The 21,261-nt window shown below is 44.9% G+C and overlaps 1 protein-coding gene across 9 annotated transcripts in view; it reads right to left on the bottom strand.

Annotated features, from left to right (window-relative positions):
• The window catches only part of Tlr5 (toll like receptor 5), a 57,151-nt gene that overhangs the window by 13,516 nt on the left and 22,374 nt on the right, over positions 1 to 21,261 (bottom strand). For 2 of the 9 annotated variants that reach the window (XM_027934687.2, XM_027934688.2), the window contains one exon: positions 15,921 to 19,532. The exons of 5 other annotated variants lie outside the window; for them this stretch is intronic. In XM_027934687.2, coding sequence (XP_027790488.2) covers positions 16,952 to 19,532 — 2,581 coding nt within the window. In that variant the 3' untranslated portion in view covers positions 15,921 to 16,951. Of the gene's footprint in view, positions 1 to 11,214; positions 11,275 to 15,920; positions 19,533 to 20,987; positions 21,153 to 21,261 lie in introns of those variants that run through there. 2 more of the 9 variants (XM_027934690.2, XR_011703960.1) reach the window with 2 other exon arrangements.

Genomic DNA, 21,261 nt, shown 5'->3' with positions numbered 1-21,261 from the left:
GCTGTAGCCAAGCACCACGGACTGGATGATTGAAACAGGTCTCACAGTTCCGAAGGCTGGAAGTCCCAGTCAAGGTGTTAGCTGGGATGGTTCCTCCTGAGAGAAGTGGGGGAGAAGGTGTCTCTCCTTAGCTTGTGGCTATTTTCTCCCTGTATCTCAGCACATGGTGTTCTCCCTGGTGTGCATGTCTGTCTCCATGACTTCCCTTTTCGTAAGAGCATGGTCATATTGAATCAGGGCCCAAACAAGGTCACATTCTGAGGCACTGGCTGTTAGGACTTCAACCTAGGAATTTGGCAGGTGGAGGCATGATTCTGTACCAATCCACGGTTCTGGTATGGACAGTCGTTGTACTTTTCCTTCTGTTAAATGGAATCTGAAGGCTGAAGGGAATGGAATTCTGACCAGAAATTCTGAAGTGGAAGATGGATTGGAAGTATACAGAGAGGGGGAGACTGTTGGTGGATGTGGGAAGTGGAGGTGGAGGAGGCAGCCTCTGTAGGAACAGAAACTTAGGAGAAATATCAGAACTGTAGGCTAAGAGTTTGGGAGACCTTGTGCACCTGCAGCCCCAGCTACTGGGGAGGCTGAGGCAAGAGAATCCCTAGAGCCCAGGAGTTCAAGGTCAGCCTGGGCAATATAACAAAACCCCATCTCTTCAAAAAATATAAGTATTTGGGAGGGAGTTTCATTGTTGGGGTATGAAGAAAACTTTTCTTCCGTGTACTTGGGAAACCTTAGCATGGATTACCTTATTTGTACCTAGACTGAACTTCACTATGTTGGGAAGACTGTGCGAAGATACTCAGGCTGGCTCAAGGGCATGAGCAGGGACTGCTGAGGGACTCAAGAGAAGCCCCAGCAAATTTAAATCCTCCTGACCTTCAAGAACTGACTCATGTCTTTTCTTTGCACATCTCAGCTTGTGTTATTCTGACACAAAAACCAAGCCAAATTACAACAAATTATATGATGTACATTATTTCCACACCACTTTTTTTTTTAGGAGAAGCTATTTTGCAAGCCTTATAACTTGAGTGTATGTTTGTCTTACTTCTCCAGGTGGTACTTGTATGTGCACATGAAATGTTGGGCATCCAGGGGACAAACATGAGACTTGATTTTGTTTCTCCCCACTCCACCTCATTGTGCTTCATATACCACATTGCACACAGGGGCTTGTAAAACAGGACTTCTGGAAGACAGTGCCCATTACCATTCCTTTCTACCAGAAGTAGCACAGTACTGGACATTGTGTTAGTTTTCTGTCACTGTGATGGAATTCCTGAGATATTCAACTTACAAAGAGGAAAGTTTCATTTTGGCTCAGTGTTTCAGAGGTTTCAGTCCATGGCCGGTGGGTCCTGTCACTTTGAGCCTGTAGTTGCACAGTACATCATGGTGGGAGCACATAATGGAGGAGGATTGTTCATCTCATTGCAGCCAAGAAGCAAAGAGAGAGACAGGAAGGAACTGGGATCCCAATATCCGCTTCACTGGCACGCCCCCCAAGACCTAACTTCCTCCCACTAGGCCTCACCTCCTGGAGGTTCTACCATTTTCCAGCAGCATCACAGACTGGTGACAGAGCCTTCAACCCATGGGCGTTTGGAGGCCATTTAAGAGCCAATGTATAGCAGACATGTGTACTGAGGTTCCCAGCATACTTGTTGAGTGGTCAGGATGTAAATGGAAGTGAAACCCACATACTATACTTCTTCTGTTTAGCAAAGGCTCACACTAATCTTCAGATTTCACCCTTCTCAAAAATGCTGGCCACACCCCTGGAATTCACTAGAAGGGCCCAAAAGGTCTGCTGTTGCACTCTTTGGTCTCGGATCCTCAGGAAATGCTGAGGCATTTGGTCCCAAGGGTGCAGCTGACCCTGGCTGCTCTAGCATCTGTTTCCTTTAGACACCTCGGGAAAGAAATGGAATTTTCCCTGGACTCTTTGAGAGTCCCTTCCCACTTCATAAATTCTGTTTGAAGCAGATGATAATGGTTCCAGGGATGAAGTGTTGGAGATAGATTGTCACATTTTAGGGAACAACGAGTTCACAATCCCCAGACCTGATGACACAGGCTTTGAGTCAGGGCCACGCTGGGAGGACAAATGGGCCATACAGATGGAGGGAAACTGGAAAGGCATGAATCTGGGCCTGGAACAGGGCCACGTGGTGAGTTGAGGGATGTGGAGGACAGCCGGGGTTAGCAGGTAGGGCAGGGCACTCAGGGGAAGGGTGGGGAAGGAACCTCTTTGAGGTTGTTCCATGAACCAGGTCTTGTGAGCTTCTGGCTGTGGGAGCAACGGTGCTGCCAGTGGGCTCATAAGCAATAATGACGAACGCCGTTCCTTGCCACACTGGGGCTTGGTGCTGCTGAGAACTGTGGCCTCAGAGGATCCCATGACTGGAGTGCCGGCAAAGAAAAATCACTCTTCATACTTGCTAACGATGGTAAGACGGGCTCTGTTTAAGGGGGGTTGTTGTGGTAGATCTTAGAGAGCACTGCAATGGAGTATTGCAGAGTGTGTGTGTTGGGAGGGGGACAGAGTCTGAAATTCACCTACCCCAGCAAAGACAAATGAATGGGGTTCATAGCCAAGAAGCAGGGAGAGTATCAGTGGATGGAGAGTTTTTGCTAGAAAGATGCAACAGACTTCTTGCTGATGGCGGGCCAGAGTGAGGAGCCATTGAGGATCAGATACCCAGTGGGAGGTTTGGGAAAGATTTTCTCTAAACTGACTTAGCAGGATTGCTCAGACTGGATTCTACCAGACAAAGAGGGAAGCCCAAGGTCCAGCCCACTGAGCAGAGGATTCGGAAGAGCCTGGGAAAAGCCTTGTTGAGAGGCAAGAGTCTTTGTCACTGCCCATATTCCAAACAGGTGGTGGTAGGGCCCAGAGCCTGAAGGGAGAGAACCAGCTCTGCACACTAATGCCACTGGGAATGCATAAATACTTATTTATTGCCGCAGTCTGGCTGGGCACAATCAGGAGCCACTTGTCAAAAGAAACTAACTTTATTTTTAGAACCACACACGCCAAACAAAACAGCCTCTCAGGAAAAACCCTCAGAGCCTCAACTGCCACCACCGGCTTTCCACAAGCCTCTCTCTCCCACACAAGCTTCTTTCCACCTCCCACAATCCTCCTGCTCTTGAGGCCGATTGGCTGGGTCACGTGGGCGGAGCCAAAAAAGTCCCCCAATGAGCAGCTCCGTGGTCTGAAAGGGCAGGGAAACAGTCCAATGAGCATCACCGCAGAGGAGCCAATCAGCTAGATGTTGCTGGGGCCGAGGAGCCAATCAGCTAGATGTTGCTGGGGCCGCTGTGAGCCAATCATCAGCCGGCAGCTGGAAGTTTGGTGGCAGCTGGAAGTTTGCTGGGGCCCCTTCGGCTGTGGCTCTCAACAATTTATGTATATTTTTAGGTGTTTTACACATTACATATTCATGCAGCATATAGTGACAATAAAAATAAGAAAATTTTTTGGCACTTTACAATTTACAAACTCTCATGTGTATTTATTAATTTATCCCTAATATGATGAGAGGAAGCTCCCCTAAGACCCAGCAGAGAACACATGGAAGCACCTGTGTGTACTTTAAATAAAGTGGGTATCACCATTACCATTATCATTAGACCCACTTTGCAGATGAGGCAATTGAGGCTTGGAGTTTTGGAGCTGCCTAAAGAACAAAAAATAAATGGAAGAGGCAGACTGTGCAGCTCAGGTGCCTCTACTATCATTACGACTACAAGTAAGTCCTGTTTATCGAACATGTACTTCATGCCAGGCTCACAACAGTCCTGCCAAGAAGAAACAGAGACTTGGCAAGGTAACTTGCTCTGGCAGTGATTATCAGAGCTGGGCTTTGAACCTGGGGCCTCTGATTCCAAGCCCCATGCTCTGTAGACTGTCTGGCTCTTCCTCTCCTCAAAACAGAGTTTACTCCAAACCCGTGCATGTGGGAGATCTCCTTTAATGCCATGAATGGGTGGGATAAATATATCCCTTACAGATAAAACCAGGTCAAGTCCAACTTTTTCTTGTGAGATCAGCATCATAATTTGTCCTTGGACACACCTGAACCATTTTTTTTTAACAGGAGATCTTCTGTGTTTGAATTTTTAGGTGCATTTCAGGGAATCAAATCTGCTGGCCTCATTCTGCTCATGGGCTTACTCTGCTCACTCCCAGTGCCTTGACTACACACTGTTTATGCCTTCAAATGCAGATTTAAAATACTCACATAATTCCAGAAAAACTCTTGCAATCAGCTCCAGAGTCTGTTAAGGTGTCTGCGGGGCTTTGGGTCTTTGAAGTACAGACTTCGGAGGCGCCCCATTCCCATGCTACCAGGGGATAAATGTTGCTTTGCTTTCTGCTGCTTCTTTTTTTCCAGGATTGTATTTTAATGAAAAGAAACGGCAGTTGGCAACATCCCTGAAGCTTTTTAGTGGGGCTCCTATAATGAGGATTGCTAAAATTCTGGATAGGAAATATTTCCCTCTGTAGGCTCAGGATGCAGGATTTTAAACTTTTGTGATGTCTGTGGCCTTTTTCTCTCGAGCCAGCTGGGTTTGCCTCTTCAAAGATGTCAGCCCCAGCCCTGCCAAGTTTGGAGTTTATAGCTCCACTGTTAGGGACTTACGTGAGTATAAAAATAGGTCAATGTTTTTTCTTCCTTCTCTCTTAACGAACAGAAAACGTGGTGTGTATGTGTGTGTGTGTGTGTGTGTGTGTGCGCGTGCGCATGTATGCATGAGCTCGCTTGAGCGTTCCAACATCCCATCCGTCAAAAACAGTTGAAACAATTTTAGCTCATTTTTTCCCCCAAGAAGATTCACTCCAAGTCTGACTCAGATGGTGGAACACTTGAAGGAAAAAAAAAAAATTTTTTTCTTCCATAAAAGTTAAGTGTAATTAATGAGGAGGGAGTTGGTGGGAGAAAGAATTCCTCAGGGTTCGCTGTAATGTCAATTATGCTGCTCCCTGACAAACACACATAAAACATGTAACAGATCCACTGCGTGTTCCCCTCCCCATCGGATTATTATGAGAAGTGAACACTTCTTTCCATTACGAATCTGGATGGCTCAGTTTTCCCAGTTGAAATTTTAAACAAGATGAAATTACACACACACACACACACACACACACATCTTTGAAATTACTGATGAAGAAAATTTCCTAAAAAACAAATTAAACAAGGAGTTAGTTCAGTCATGGATAAATTTACTATGTGCCAAAAGGGTTAGCTGTTGAAATGCTTTTTAACTGCAAAAGGGTTGTAGCCAGCTCCATAAAGCCTAGGAGGTTTCAATCTGTTTGTATTTGGCCTCTGTTTCTTCCAAGTTCAAAAATACGCTCATGGCTATGTTGACAGACAAGGTCATAAGTGTATGCAGAGCTTTGAGAGTCCTCTCTCACTTCTCCTCCTCCCCTCCCCCATACTCATTTGCTCCCACAGGTTCCCTCCTAGTTCCCTGGGGATCTTGTTCATCTTCACCCATTTTCTCACCTGCCCCTAGAGATCTCCGTTTTTACTTGGGTCCTTAGCCATCTTCTGCCTCTTGGGTTTTTCCATGAGCATCTCAACCTTCTCCAGACTCCTCTGTCTCACAACAGAACCTTCTCTCCACCCAATCCCTCCTTCCTAAATACCCTGTGTCTTTTCTGCCCTGCGTGGCCAAGTCGCTTGCTAGAGCAGTCTAAGCTTGCTATCTCTACCGTGTCACCCACTGATCTGCCATTCTCCAAAAAACTGCCATATGTTCTGAGCTCATCTGTGACTTCTGCCTACGACAATCAATGGGGCATTCCTCAGGTGTTACCGTAGGGGATTTCCACACTGCCCTTGACAAGGACCATTCGCCCATCTACTACCCGCCACACAGTAATTTTGATGAGTCTTAATTTCAACACCTGGGCTTTGCAGGGTTGCTCGGTCCCCACCCTCCTCTGTTCTTTAGTTCACTTCTTCCTTTGTATGGAGGACCCCCCAAACTGTCTCTCCAGCTGGGGCCTCTTTACTTGGCTCCAGAAGTCCACTGGCTTCTCATGGATGGGGGCCTCTGGTTCTAAGTGTCCACAGCCCTCCTTCACTCTGTGCTCAGGATATGGCTCCAGACTCATGGAGGTTGTCCTCAACTCTCCCTCTCCTTTTGGCCAACTCCCTCTCCCTTTTGGGCAAAAAAAAAGGCCTGATGTCCTTAAAGTTTCTTCTATGCCTTCAGATTAGGAGGCCCCATGCTCCCCACCAGTGGTCAGGGTTCCCTCCAGCTCTACGCCCCATCCTGCCTGCTCCCCTCTGACCCTGACTGTAGCCCCTTCCCTTTGAACTAGTAACCACATTAACTTAACGAGTGCTACTCTGAGTCAGATGCTAAGCCGAGGGCCTCACAGGTGCCATCTCACTAAACCCTCATGACCCTGTGAGCTCAGAACTCATATTATCCCACTCACAAGTGGGGAAACTGAGGCTCAAAGTGGCTTTTGCTGGTCCTTCCTGCAGGTGGCCTCTTAGCCTCCCTGGGCTGCTGTGGGACCTTCCCAGCTTTTGGCCCCCCTGGGTGCTTCACTCTGCAACCCCAGGGCAGATGCTGCCCATTCCTGTGCTCAGCCCTGGCTCCAGGACCCCTGGCTCCAGGACCCCTACCTGGGTCTGGAGTCCTGTGGTCCCATTTGCTGGAGCCTCATTTTCTCTGCCTTCATCTCTTTCTGGCTAAATTCCTGAGGGGGTGGGTGGAATCTATTAACTAAAATCCTCTGCTCCTGGGTAGTATCTTGGCAGCCTATCTCCCTCCGCTGCAGCAGGATTATTTCTTCAAAATACTAATCAGGTCGTGTCCCTTCAGCTTAAAACCCTTCAGTGATATCTCCTCGTTCTAAGGACAAAGTCTAAGACTTAGCTTGGAAATGATTATGGCGGTTACTCTAATCTCTGCTGGCCCCACCCCTGGGACAGCCCCACCATGGGCACCATCTGTGGTCCAGCCCTGTGGCCGTCCCACCTTCCTGGCTTCTCTCTCCTTCCTTTACAGATGTTTGGATGTGACAGACAAGGGCTGGGCTGGCCACTGAGGATAGAGATGAAATAGACAAACTAGCAAAAGGAAAGTTCCCTGCAGATGTGTGGGCAGGGGTGACCCTCCAGGACAACGGGGATTAAGCTTGACAAGCAGTACAGTGAAGTTACATCCCGCCCCTGCTGCTCTGGACTCTGGCTCCAATGCCTCCCTTGTCTGCCAGCCTAGCTTCTCTGCCATTGCAACCCGGGGGGTGTTCAGGTGAGCATTTCCTCTCTGGAGCACCTCCCAGGCTCCCCTGCTGAAGGGTGCACACCTCTCAGGAACAGCCTTGGAAACCAAGGGGCAGATTCAGAATTTTATCCTAAGAGCATTTGGGTCCCATTTAAAGATTTTTTTAAGTTGGAGGATGACATGAGTGGATTTGTTTTTGAATATGTCCTCTGACTGCTCTGTAGAGGAGGAATTAGAAGACAACAGTAGTCCTTCACACATCCAAGCAAAAACCTGGAGCACACTGGAGTTCCAAGGCAGCTTACAAAACACCCAGGCCTGGGGCACACCCTAGAACCTGGTGGGGAGAGGGCATGTTGGGTAATTCCTCTAAGACTGGCATTGACTGACCCTGCATCATTCCACCTCTGCACGTCTCTTGCAGGGACACTAACACCATGACCCAGCTTTCTGGGAGGGGCTCTGTATATGCTACTGAGACACAGACTCCCCTCTTGGGGGGTGTGTGATTCTTAGAGTGAGGGCTGGACTGTCTGAGGTCAACTTGCATTACCCATCCCCACTCTCAGTCTCCTCTGCAGAAAGAAGCAAAACCAGGAGCAAATCCCAGATCCCTTCCCTGTCTGGCTCCCGGGTTAAGTCTGCACATGAGAAGCACTCCAGGAAGAAGGCAGAGGAAAGGCCAGTATTCTCCAGAGACAGATGCTGCCAGATGTGGGATTGTATATTCCGGAGGACTCCCTGGAGCACTTCAGAGACATCCCTTTGCTGCTTCCTGGCAAGTTCGCAGTGTGCAGTGCGCCTCCTGCTGGAGAGCTGCTGCCAGGGCCTTTGGGGTGGTGGTTTCCCTGCCCTTCATTTCCCCAGGTCTTACAGCAGGTCAGCTGTAGACCATTCTCCAAATGGAAACTTTGAGCGCCTGTTTAGATATACAGAGTGTCTTAAAGCCTGCTCGGAGAGCAGGGGCCCTCTGGTATTTTTCTAGCACAGAGCCACAGTGCTTTAGCAGTGAGAAAGGAACCAGGCCCATCCCAGCAAGGAGAACAACCTCTCTTCTCTCTGGGTGAGTCACAGGGAGAAGGAAGAAAGAGGCACTTCAGCAGGGGGGTGGAGGGGGTGGGTCAGAATGGGAAAGAATCAAATGAATCAAAGAATCATAAAAACCTCAGATTTGAATCACTTACTATCTAGGCAAATTGCTTAACTTTTCTGAGTCTGAGTCTGAGTCTCCTTGTCTGTGAAATGGGGATGCGACCACTCTTTGCATTGAGTAAATGAGATGATGTGTGCAGTTTCCCTAGCATGAAGGCTGGCAGATTGAAGGAGCCCAGTAAACGTTAGCCCTTTTCCTTCTTGGCAGAGGCAGCCCGCATGCTTAACAAAGACGCTACCACCAGCCATCAGAGAGGGTGAGGACACTCCTCTACTTCCAGGCTAAGACAATGGCTTCTCATTCTTCCCTCCTGTTCAGAAGGAAAACGGGTGAGGGAGGAAAGCACTGAGGGTTCCCTTCAGTGGGACACATTCTCATGCTACACTATCTCCTTGTGACCATGGATTTATCTCCCCAAACCAGTTCAAGGACAACAGATTTAAAAATAAAGGCTAAAATTAGAAAGTCTCTAGAAGAAAACACAGAGATATACTGATGATCTTGGGGATAGGGGAATATTTCTAGGCAGGACACAAGAAAACTCACCATGAAATAAACAAATGAATTGGATTTCATCAAAATTAAAAGATTTTGCTCATTCGAGGTATTGTTAATAAAATGGAAGTCAAACTACAGACTGTGAGAAAATGACACTAGGACATAGATCCAGTGAAGATCTGTATCCAAATATTTAAAACATGCCTACCTGCAAATCAATAATAAAAAGAATCTAATTAAAGTGGGCACACTGCTTGAAAACACACTCCATAAAAGAAGGTATAGAAGTGGCAACTAAGCATGTCAAAGGTACTCAATATATTAATCACTGGGGAAATGCAAATGAAAACCACCATGAGCCACAACTTCAGTCCCAGGAGGGTGGCTAAAATGTTAAAGACTGACCACATCAAATGCTGGGGAGGATGTGGGAGCAACCGGAACCTCAGACACAGCTGGTAGAAGTATAAAATGTTACAATCATCTTAGAAAACTCTTTAATTTTTCATTTTTTAGTTGTAGAAGGACACAATGCCTTTATTTATATACTGTTTCTTTTGAAAGGAAAAATATATGCCTACCCTCTGACTCAACAATTTCACTCCTAGATACTGGTCTGTACAATTATTTGTAAAAGAATGTATAAAGTAGCTGGGTGCAGTGGTGCACATCTGTAATCCCAGCAGCTCCAGAGTTCAAAGCCAGCCTCAGTGAAAGTGAAGCGCAAAGTAACTCAGTGAGACCCTGTCTCTAAATAAAACACAAATAGGGCGGGGGACATGGCTCAGTGGATGAGTGCCCCTGAGTTCAATCCCCAGTTAACACCCCCTCCTCCAGAAAGAATGTACATAGTAGCTTTATTTCTAACAGCTAAACCCTGAAAACAGCCCAATAGGACACTGTATAAATCATGGTATATCCATAAAATTCAATAAAAAGGAACAAAATACTGATATTTGACAACAACCTGGAAGCACCTCAAAAAATTCCAGTAAGTAAAAGAAAACAGATGCCTTTCCTAAAAAAAAAAAAAAAAAAAAAGATGCAAAAAAAATTGGCTGAATGGTTCCATTTATGTGAAATTCTAGAACAGGAAAAATTCATCTATGTTGATAGAAATCACAACAGTGGTCTTCTGAGTCAAGGTAGGGGCAGTTGTCAGGAAAGGGAAAGAGGGAACTTTCTGGAGTGATGCAAATATTCTTTCTTAATCAAGGTAGTGATTACATGGACATAGACATTGAAGGGTATTGGGTATATTTGTAATTTGTTCATTTAACTGCTTTTTTTAAAACCAGTTTAGTTATTTATTTCTCAGATGTCTGGAGGTATTGCTTAGACTCCCAAAGAGGTGAGTTTTATCCCAGAGACAAAGAAGGGAATGCGCAGACCAGGAGAACTGGATGCAAACTTGTGGAGTTGAGGGAAACCTAGATGGTCCACTTTGACTAGCACCTCTCTGCACCACCCATGTGTCACTGTGCATTGATCTTACACTAGAAACTATGTTAATTGTTTCTACATATCTTTTAACCCTGGGGAAAACAGAATCCATAATCCTAAAATGAAGCTCCAAGAAGTTATATAACACACAGCTAGAACAGCAATTTGGCTCTTCTAGTCCAGAGCATTATCTAGGGCTGTCTCTGGGGAGGATGGCAGCCGGGGAACCCAAGGCTCATTTTAGGGCTGCAGCCTGAGCAAGGAGAGAGGCCATGCCTTCACCAGCCAGTGACTCCCCATTCTTGTTCCTGTCTTGGGTACCTAGGCTTGAGTGTCTTCCTTAGAAGCACCAGAGGGGAGTCCTAATTTCTTCTCCAATAAGCACTTGTTTTCACAGGGACCAGTGCACCACTGGTGACATTTTTTTTTTTTTGCAAATCCCTCCAGGCTTGGCATGACCTGCAGACTTGGAAGATGCTGGCCCTATAACACAGCTGCAGCTGGAGAAAGCCCTGGGATCCAATTAACAGCCCAGGCCACTGGAAAAACCATGGAGGTGGCCTCAAGTGTTAGGCCCTGCGGGCTACTTGCACAGCGAACCCCGTCAGTGCAGCAGAAAAAGGTCCCAGCCTCAGGTCCTCCCAACACCTGCTTCCTGAAGGGCAGCCGGGCTCCCAAAGAGACATGATGTCATCAACTTTTTATCACGTCTCTGAGAGGCGACCTTCCTGGGGAGGAGACAGGGAAACAGGCCTGAGGAGGTGAACGGCCTGCGCTGGGAAAAGAAACATGATTTCCAGCCACTTGGATCAGGTCCCCAAGTTTCAGGAATAAAGCCACCTTGTCAGACTTGCCTGGACTCTGGTGCCTGAGAGGAATCTAGGAGCCTTAGCAAGTTCTTTCCATGGAATTTTCTGTAAAATAAAAACGTTTCATTTCTTAAAAGTTCGATCTAAATGGAAGCTATTGAGAAATAAAACATTTAATTGCAAAGTCAAACAGATTAAAAATCCCTTTAATCTTAAGAAAAATAAAACCAAGCAAAACATATATCTTGTTTGCATACATATTCATCTGCTGAAGTAATTTTGTTTTCTTTGTGGATTCATTTTAAAATTCTGGCTAATCCTATCTATATTCGCTGCTGCCGTGGACAGAAGTTATCATCTCAATTTTATGTAAGCACATCTGTACTTTTACCTATTTTAACAGTGGTTAATGAAATGCATGTACAGAGTTAAACATCAAATAATACAAAAGACCCATAGTGAAAGCCTGCAGCCCTCTGCCCCTCCTCCTAATCTCCCTCGGTCCCCATCATAATCCTTTGTGTTTTTTTCCTTTGGTTGGGAGAGCAAGAAAAAACTCATTTTGCAAAAATAAGGTGTTCAGGGAGCATGTCCCATTAGTTCTACATGAATCGGTCTACTACATGTCTTCTATTCCTTTAACAACAACCCCTGAAATCTCCCTGCTTCTTAAAATTTTTGTTTTTAAAATTGAAGAATAAGACCTTACAGATAAGTGAACAAATTAATGGGTGCAGATAAAATGCAACACCACTAAGTGCATACACCCAATGACCATCACTCATTTTATTTTCCATCAAGAAATGGAAAATAACCAGTATCTCACAAGTCCCCTCCAGCACTTTCCAAAGGTGACCATTATCTTCATTATCATAGATGGGTTTTGCCTTTTTGAAGTTTCTGAAAATCGAAGCACTCAGTGTATAATCATTATGCATCATTATGACTTTACATTTTTGTGAGATGCACTCATGTTTTTACAATTCGCCCTAATTGGTTTTCATTTCTGTCTAGTTTTCAATTACACAACTTATCCATTGTATGGATAATGAACACGAGGGATGTTTCCAAAGCTGGCTCCTACATATAATGATTCTAAGATGTTTTATGTGTCTTTTGGTGCACATGCGAATGGTGTGCACATACCTGGTGTGTACATATATATCTGTGAGTAAAACTGCAGCATGATAGGGCATGTGTGAATTCAACTTCCATAGATAATGCAAACTGTTTTTAAAAGTGTGCCAATTCCTAGTAACACAGGAGAGTTTCAATTGTTCTTTGTCTTTTCCACTATTTGATACTGTCAGCCCCCTTAATTTTAGCCAGTCTGGTGGGTTTGTAGTGGTATGACAATATGTCATTTTATTTTATCTTAATTACTAGGAATTGAACTCAGGGGTGCTCCACCACGGAGCTACATCTCCAGCTCGTTTTATTTTTATTTTTAAGTTGCCAGATTGGCCTTTAACGTGCAATCCTGCCTCAGGCTCTTGAGTGGCTGGGATTACAGGCCTGGTTATAATGTAATTTTAATTTGCATTTCTCTGATGACTAAATGAACTTGAATATCTTTTCATTTGTGTGTTGGGCATTGGATATTCTTTTGTAAAATCTTCAATATCTTGCCCAGTTGTCTTTTCTGCTGTCTTTTCCTTATTGGCTTGTAAACATGTTTTCATATTTGCATTATGAGTCTTTTTCAGATAAATGTTTTCAAATATCTTCTACCATGCTATGGTTTGCCTTTTCACTCATTGATGCTCTCTTCTAATTAATGGATCCATCTCTCTTGATTTTCTTCTCTTGGATCTTGGCTCTAGTTACTATTTTGCAGCTCTCCAATGCCTTTAAATAGATTCTAAAAATTAATTTCTCCAGCCTTTCTAGATGTTCTCCTTGGAAGAACTAATCAGGACCCCTCAGATATTCATCATTAATCCATCTAGTGTTTTCTTCTGTCATTTCTATGTTTTAAAATATGCATTTAGAATGTTATTTCTTGGTTTAACATTATAAACTCTTTATATTGATTGCTTATTGCAGTAGATGAACATGTAACTATCTTACATGTACACACCACAGTCTCTTATCCTCCTAATAGAGCTATTTCATTGCATGATTTAAAACTTTAAATCACATTCATTTTACTTTATATTAAGACTATTTGAAATACTATTTATTGCAGGTGCATGTGATTGGCAAGGACTTTTCAAAGTCCCTTGTATTTGGGGTGATGAGGGAGATTCTCTTTGAAGTTTTCAGCAGCCCCAATCACTATTCTAAATTTTCCAGAATAATATCAACTTCAAACCTGAAAAGCTCTGGGCATTCTTAGATTGCACTGCAGTAGTTCCTACTATTTTGGCATGACTCCAATGGACTGTGCACGATGAATGCTATAGTTTAGATCTTGAGTGTTCCCCAGAGATTCCCTCCCATATTTCCACAGTGATGCTCTTGGGAGGTGATGGAAGCTTTGAGGGGCAGGGCCTACTGGGAAGTCTTCAGGTTACTAGAGGTGTACTTGCCAAGGGGACTGGGGACCTCAGCCCCGTCTTCTTCTTCTTCTTCTTTTTGCTTTCCAGCCATGAGGTGAGTAACCTTGATCCATCACATGCTCCCTGCCATGATGTGCTGCTTCACTACAGGCCCCAAAGCAATGGGGCTGACTGACCATGGACTGGAACCTCGAGAGACTGCAAGTGGAAACACACCTTTTCTCTTTATAAGTTGATTTGTCTCAGGTATTTGCTATCATGACAGAAATCTGACCAGCACAATGGGGTTTATCTGTTTACTGAGACCTGACTTTTAATGGCTGTGAAGTGAGTGAGGAACAACTGCCCAGCAAGAAGGGTCTCTCTGACCCCGCGGCTCTCACTTCTCAACACGGCTGTGCTCGACCTTCCTCTTGGCATATGTGTAGCAACTCTTACAGAGTGAGAAAGACTTGGGAAAATGGCCTCAAAAAGAAATCCAGGTACTGGTGATGGAAGAAATGACAAATGAAAAGAATTGAAGAAAGTCCTGGGTCTTTGCCAAACAGAAGTTCTGGAATAAACTGGGGGGGGGGGGCATGTTGAATTCAATAGTGGATGTATGGTGAGCAGGTCTCCTAGGAACTCTGTATAGAAGTGACAAAAGGTGCTTGCTTGTTGAACATATTTCATTAGGTAAATTACCTGGTAGTTATGTTCTTAAACATGAGGATTAGGAAAGGCTGTGAGATAGACCTCTTTCATATGCCAAGACATATCTGTGTTCCAACTTACTGTTCTATGAGTACATTTGCATTTGTAATTTTACGTGTCTGAGGTTTGGTGATGGTCACCCAAAGCAAGGGAAAGGTTCCCTGGTATAGCACTACTCCCACCCAAGCCCCACTCCCCACCCAAAACTAGCAACCTCCTTTCCCCAAGAGACCTGCCTTATAAGAGGTGCAGATGAGGACCCCTATCAGCCTCATGGCTGCCCTTGCTCCTGCAGCTTGGGGAGAATAAAGGCTGATGAGCACAGGTGACAGGTAGGACTGAGTTGGCCCAGTGTGGCCTTCTCCAATATTTTTGACTTGTTTTTGTAACTGTTTCTAGCAGCAGCGATTTGGTTCTATTTTACTGTATTTCTCAGAACCAGATTCAAGAGGACTTTACCCCCTGCAGATTGATGTGGGTTGTTTCCCTTCCTCACCTCTCTATCCCTCCCTCCATTCTAGCCCATCCATGCTTGGGAGTTGGTATTTGGAGCCTGTGGTCTCCTCTCGCTTCACCCTGCCATTCCACACCTCCATGGACTTCCAGTTCTCATGGCCTCTCTCTTCCTGGCCTCTCCCCACAGACTGATAGCAGCAGGTGCTGACATAAGGGTGGCCATCACAGTACATGTCATGTATTTATTAAGCACATCCTATGGCCCAGGCATCATCCTGGATCTGGGATACACAGACGAACAAGACAAGGTCCTGCCATCAGGATCTCCCAGTCCTGAGTGCCAAGCTCACACATATGAAACACATTGGCAAAAGTGTCACATCTTAGTGACAGAAATCTATGGGACCAGGATGAATGGGAAGTCATGCGAGGCTAGGAAATTCACCAAAAGACCAAGATGGGGAGAAGAAATTCAGTGGAGGAGGACACTCAGACAAGATATGCTGGTGGGGGACTCTTGTGAAGGCCTGAAACTACATGTGATCTGTTACGGCCAGTGACGGGGAGACATGGAAGATGTGTCACAGGGTTTGTAGTCCAGAGGGGTAGGTGGCCAGACAGGCTCACAGCTCTCAAAGGCAGGAAGTAGAAGGTGCTAGTTTAAAATGAACTGATAAAGTGCCAGGAGTTTTCACAAGAGAGAGGACTTTGGGTTGGAGGGATCCCCAGAGGCTTCATAGCCTTGATTTTGAAGAACATATATGGAAAGACCTGGGAAAATAGTCCAGAAAGAAGAACAGGGTGTGGTGCTCGTGGCTTTCATAAGGCCAAGTCCATCACTGGGTGCAGAGTGAGCTCTGTCTCATGGATAAGAGGAGTCCCAAAGAAGCCATGAGAACAGCCTGTGTGTATGTATATATGCGTGTGTTAAAGAGGTGAGGACTGGGATGCACCGTGAGGGGAAGGGAGTGACATTTGGGAGTGCTGAGTCCTAAGCCCAAGAGTACTCCTTGAGCTACAGTCATTGACATGACTACAACATACAGTATGTCGGATGTAGAAGAGGCTGAATGTGAAGCTAACAGGTAAATATGACACATGTTCTTTGGCTAAAAATTTTATTAATGCTTTTGTAGAAACATGCCTCTATATTAAGAAACACACAAAAAAAGAATTAGAATGTGAAATACATGTAGATTCCTTTTAGGGCAAAAATTACAAATTCAAAGACACTCCAACTGCCCCCAGAGGCCATTCAGTGTGTTTCATCTCTTGTGGCCATTAGGAAAACTAAGGAAAAGATCTGAGAAGTCCTGACATTCTTGGTTAATATAATTTTCCTAGTAACTGTGATGTCCACAGGCAAGAAAGCAGGCCCAGCAAGGGTGTACCATACTCAAAGTGACCCAACTAACAAGCAGCAGAATCAAAATTTGATCCAGGATCTGTGTATAAAGTCCATATTCTTCCTACAACAGCTTACGGAGTTGATGAATGAGGTGTTACTGGCAGGAAGGGAAGTTCAAGAGGTAGGTTGGTGCTAACATGGTAGGTCCTGAGCATCAGGCTGAAAGAAGAGTCACATGCAAAATGGCATGGTTCACAAGGGTTAGACTCAGAGGAGTTGAAGGTTCCTTGGGACCACCTTTTATCCCCAAGATAAAATGTGACCTGCATCCAGCACTGTTGATGTTCCTAAAGCCAAAGAAGGAAAGAGGTCTCAGTTCTTTTTAGTATTGTTTTGCCGAAAACAGAGTTATCAGAATCACAGACCAGACCATTCTTGAACCGAACCCTGCAAAACCATGAAGCCACCTGTAACTTTTTCCAAGGTGCCCTTTCCATGACTAGGGGACATTCTGTAGTCCATACAACAGGAGAGAACAGTATTATTGGGTCTGAAAGGAAATCAATGGTGAGTGGGAACCTCTAGGGGCAGTTGCAATTTTCCAGATATTATTTTCCACTTGGAGGTCAGTGAGACAAACATCGTGTTGACATGAAAGCCAAGAGATTGATGTTTTTATAGTAGGAACAAGACCTCCAGAAAGAGCCCCCAAATGGTCACTTTGTGCAAATACAAAGTCAAGCGTTCCTTATGGCTTGGGATGAATTGCAAGCTGTTCTTTGGACTAGGAGACGGTTGCTATCGATCGCAACTGAATGAGACTGTCTTCTTTCTTTCCTTTTTCTTTCTTTAGGATGCACTGAGAGAGTTTATTGAGAAACCAGCCCACATCTTGGAGATCTTCTGGCCACCTCAAGTACTGCTGCTTCTGTATGAATCCTCTGATTGACTGGTGTTTCATCAACTGGTACTGGGACAGGGACCCAACCACCACCATGATAAGGACACTGCTGAGGTCAGAGAGGCACCTGCTCTGGGCGTAACTGAAGGCTTCCAGGCACCACCCGTCCCTAAGGAAGTGTCTGCTCACAAGACAGATGATCTTTCGGCTGCTCCAGATGGCAGCTTGGATGTTGGTGATGTGGTTTTCCCCCGGGACGAAGTCTCTTTCTTCAAAGCACAGGTGAAATCTATTTCGGTCACTGTACTGAGTGTCCAGGTGTTTAAGCAAAGCATTCTGTACCCATTCAAAGTCTTTGCTACTGAAGCATAAATAGGCATCGTATCTGTACCTATCAGATTCTATTCTCTGTGTACGGTCATGGAACAGCAGTCTCTGGGCTGTCTTATAACAGATGAAACAAAATCCCCGGAACTTTGCGACTATGAGAACACTCACGAGGAACAGAGTCCAAGTGACAATGAATAAAATGTAAAGAGAAAACTTTAGGGACTTGAAGACTTCCTCTTCATCACAGTCTTCCATGGAAACGGAGTAGAGGGAAACCCCTAAGAGCGAGTTAGGATACATGCAGTTGATGTCTGCAGGAGATCCCAATAGAGTGACGTTGGTTTGATTAAGCCAACTGATAAAGGTGCGGAGTTCACACTCACAGATGAACTCGTTATGAGTTATGTCCAACATGCTAAGGGATGCAAATAAACCAGGATCAGGAGACAGGAGATGGTTTCTGGATATATCCAGGATCTCTAAATTAGCAGGTAAACTGCCAGGAGGGAGAACCGTCAGCCTGTTGGAGTTGAGGCTCAGTCCCCTCAATGCTGTCAGATCGCTAAATACTCCAGGGGGAAGGAAATTAAGATAGTTATTATTCAGATACAGAATCTGGAGTTGGGAGAGCCCCTTAAAAACATCCCAACAGAACCCAGTTTCCCAGACAAGTTGCAACATATTTTCTCCAAGGAAAAGTTGTTTTAAGTTGCGATTCCCCGAAGGGGCGTGGCTTGGGCTGCAAGAGGAAAAGCGATTTTGATTTAAAATGAGAATTTGGAGCTGAGATACCCGGAGAAGTTCGTAGAGGTCAGCCAGATTTTCTAGCTTGTTCTCTGCTAAGTGGATGAAGTTGGCTTTAAAGTTAACGTTTGGCAAAGTCACCAGTTTGTTGCCACCTAAGAAGACAGTAAGTAAGTCTGGAATAAAAGAAATGGTTTTAAGAGCGTTGTCCCTGAGATCTAAGGTATGCAATTCTTTTAGGAATCTGAAGGTCTGATCCTGAATTATTCCAATGTGATTCTTTTGGAGATCAATGTAGGCTACGCTACGTAGCCCCTCGAAGTTGGAATTATAAAGTTCCCCCAGAAGGTTATATGATATATTGAGTATTTGGAGGTTCTCAAGTCCATAAAAGGCTTTGTCTGCAATCCGGTTTATCTTGTTGTAGGAAAGGTTCAGAACTTTCAAGTCCTTGAGTGTCTTAAAGAGTCGGGGGTTCAAGGAGAAGATGTACCCGTGGGACAGATCCAGGCGTTTTACTGAGCTTCTCTCCAGGCCAGTAAATATGTTCTCGTCAGGGTCTTTGAGGTTTTGGAAGCCAAACCCAGAACCCATAATATGGTAGGTGAGAATCAAAGAGGAAATCTGGCTTCCCCTGATGGCGTTGCTGAAGTTTCCTGTGATAGCCACAGTCCAGCCGTTATCAGAAACATCAAGGGTTTCCAGCCGTATATTTCTGAATGGGTTCATGCATTTCTCCCAGTCTACTGAGACTCTGATGTACAGGTAAGTTGCTTTGAGTCTGAAAAGAGACAGCATTTTCCCTTGGAGTGGCTTGAGCTCCTCTTCACATAAGATGGATATCTGATTGAAGGAAAAATCTATGGACTTTAAGGAATTCAGCTCCTGAAACGAAGGATGAAGGTAAAGGCTCCCAATTTCATTATAGGACAGGTCTAAGCGAATTAAAGAAGTTAAATTTCTGAAATAACCATCTCGTAGTACAACATCAGAGAGACCACAGGCAAACAGTCTCAGTTCAAAGAGATGGGACAGTCCCTGGAAAGCATCTGGATGCAAGAAGTCGATCTGACTTTTACCCAGATCCAAGATCCTAAGACTGGGCAGGTTTCTGAAGGCCTCTTTGTCGATAGACAAGGGAGTAAACTGGCTCCCGATCTCTAGCAGTTGGAGCTGCTCTAAGAGGGGGAAGGACGTGGCAGTGACTGTCCTGATGTAGTTGAAGCTTAGCAAGAGCCTCTCTGTGGTGTTGAGGACCGGGGGAATCTCGGTGAGATTGCAGAAACGAAATAAGGCTATCCGACCATCAGAGGAGCAGGAAGGAATTCCGAACACAGGACTCGCCATCAGCAACACTCCTAAGAGAAGGTCAAGGTGATCTGCCATGATCCTATGGGGGAAAAGGAGAATGAAAACACAGCATCTCAGCTTGAGGCACTGTACGTAGATCCTCAGAACTTGGGGGGGTCTCCTCTAAGATGTGCCTGCTCCAGTGGACCCTTTTCTTCATCTGATGCCAGAATGTGGCTGTGGTTGATACCGCCTGCTGTGGATGAAGCTGTTCTCTTTGTCTTTCTATCAGACACTTAATATTGCCCTTCCTCTACACTAGGCACTATTCTAGGTATTCACTTAGGTTGGGATGTAGCTCAGAGGGGGCCACACTTGTCTGGCAGGTGCAAAACCCTGAGTTAGACCCCCAACATCACAAAACTAAATTCTCTGAAACTGAGTCAAAATAAACCTTTCCTCTCTATAAGTTGTTTACTCAGGTAATTTGTCACCATGATGAAAAGCTGACTAATTCATCTGCAAAGAGTTATGCACTCAGAGGGCAAGAAAATGAAGGGGAAAATAAAATAAATAAATAGGAAGGAAGCAAAGTTTATAAAAAGCAGAAATCCCACAAAATACCATCAGCGGCAACAGTTTTGACTTTAAAATAGATTAAGGCCAGAATAGTCATGGAGCTACAGTTGGGCACTGAACCCCACTCCAGTGGGGTTTTGCTTCCTGCTGGGAATAATTTGTGGTGGGGTTTCCAAAGAACCTTTGAAGCTATGGCACAAAAAATATAGTAGATCAAAAGCAGGCCTTCACTCCTGGGCATCCCAAAATATCAAAATGAGGCATTTAATGGTTATTGGGAGAAACTTGGTGAGAATATTTATCATCACTCTTAATTTTCCTGCCATCTCTGCAAATGACCATATTATTTCCACCCAGAGACACAGGAAGACAACAACAGAATCACCCTCCTTCTCTTAAATATCACCCTACATCAGTTCATCTGCAAATTCTGTAGGCTCCTCCTCCCAAGCTTATCTATTCCTCCATTTGGAGATTCCTTTCTTGCCTCTATTATTTCTAGTCTTTCCATTCTCCAAACAAAAATCTGAATAAAGTAAAGAAGAGATGTGAAGAAGTCTTATATTCAAGGATGAGAGAGCATATAGCACCATGGTCCTAGGGGTTCCAGGCATATGGGCTTCTCATCTGTCATTCTGAACTCTTCCTGGCCTCAGGGCCTTTGCATAAGCTGCTTCCTCTACATGAATCTCCTCTCTGCTCTTCGCATGGCTGGATCTCACATCAACATTTCCCCACAGAGCTTTCTCTCACACTCACTATTTGAAATAACTCCCCTACTCTCTCTTAAAAACGACCTTGTGTTTTCCCATCAAAGCTATTATCATAAATCCTTAATTTTCTCGCCTGTTTGTTTTTTTTTTTTTTCTTATTGTCCATCCCTCCTGCTGGCAAGCATTTTGAAAGATGAATGGTGGGAGAGGGAGAGGGGAAGAGAGGGGGTAGAGATGGGGGGAGTAAAGCAACTGCATTTTACCTATAGAAGAGCAGAGGTTCTTAATGGGGACAGCTGTCCCTAGAGAGCATGGTGTAACCTGCAGGCCATTTTGGTCGTCACAAAGATGGGGCCACTCATACCCGCAGCAGGTAGAGTCCTGCAGCACATGGAACCAGCCAATATCCACACCGATGTAGGGTGTCCCTGAAGGTGAGAACCTTTTTCAAATTATCTCAGAAACCAACTTTTACATGCCAACAAACACTTTGTCAAGTGTCATTCACCATTTCAGAAAATCCCCTCTCAACTGCGT

The sequence above is a fragment of the Marmota flaviventris genome, chromosome 12 (assembly GCF_047511675.1).
Source record: "Marmota flaviventris isolate mMarFla1 chromosome 12, mMarFla1.hap1, whole genome shotgun sequence".
NCBI lineage: Eukaryota > Metazoa > Chordata > Mammalia > Rodentia > Sciuridae > Marmota > Marmota flaviventris.
Note: the sequence above shows the minus strand (reverse complement) of the source record. Positions and strands in the feature narration are given on the sequence as shown.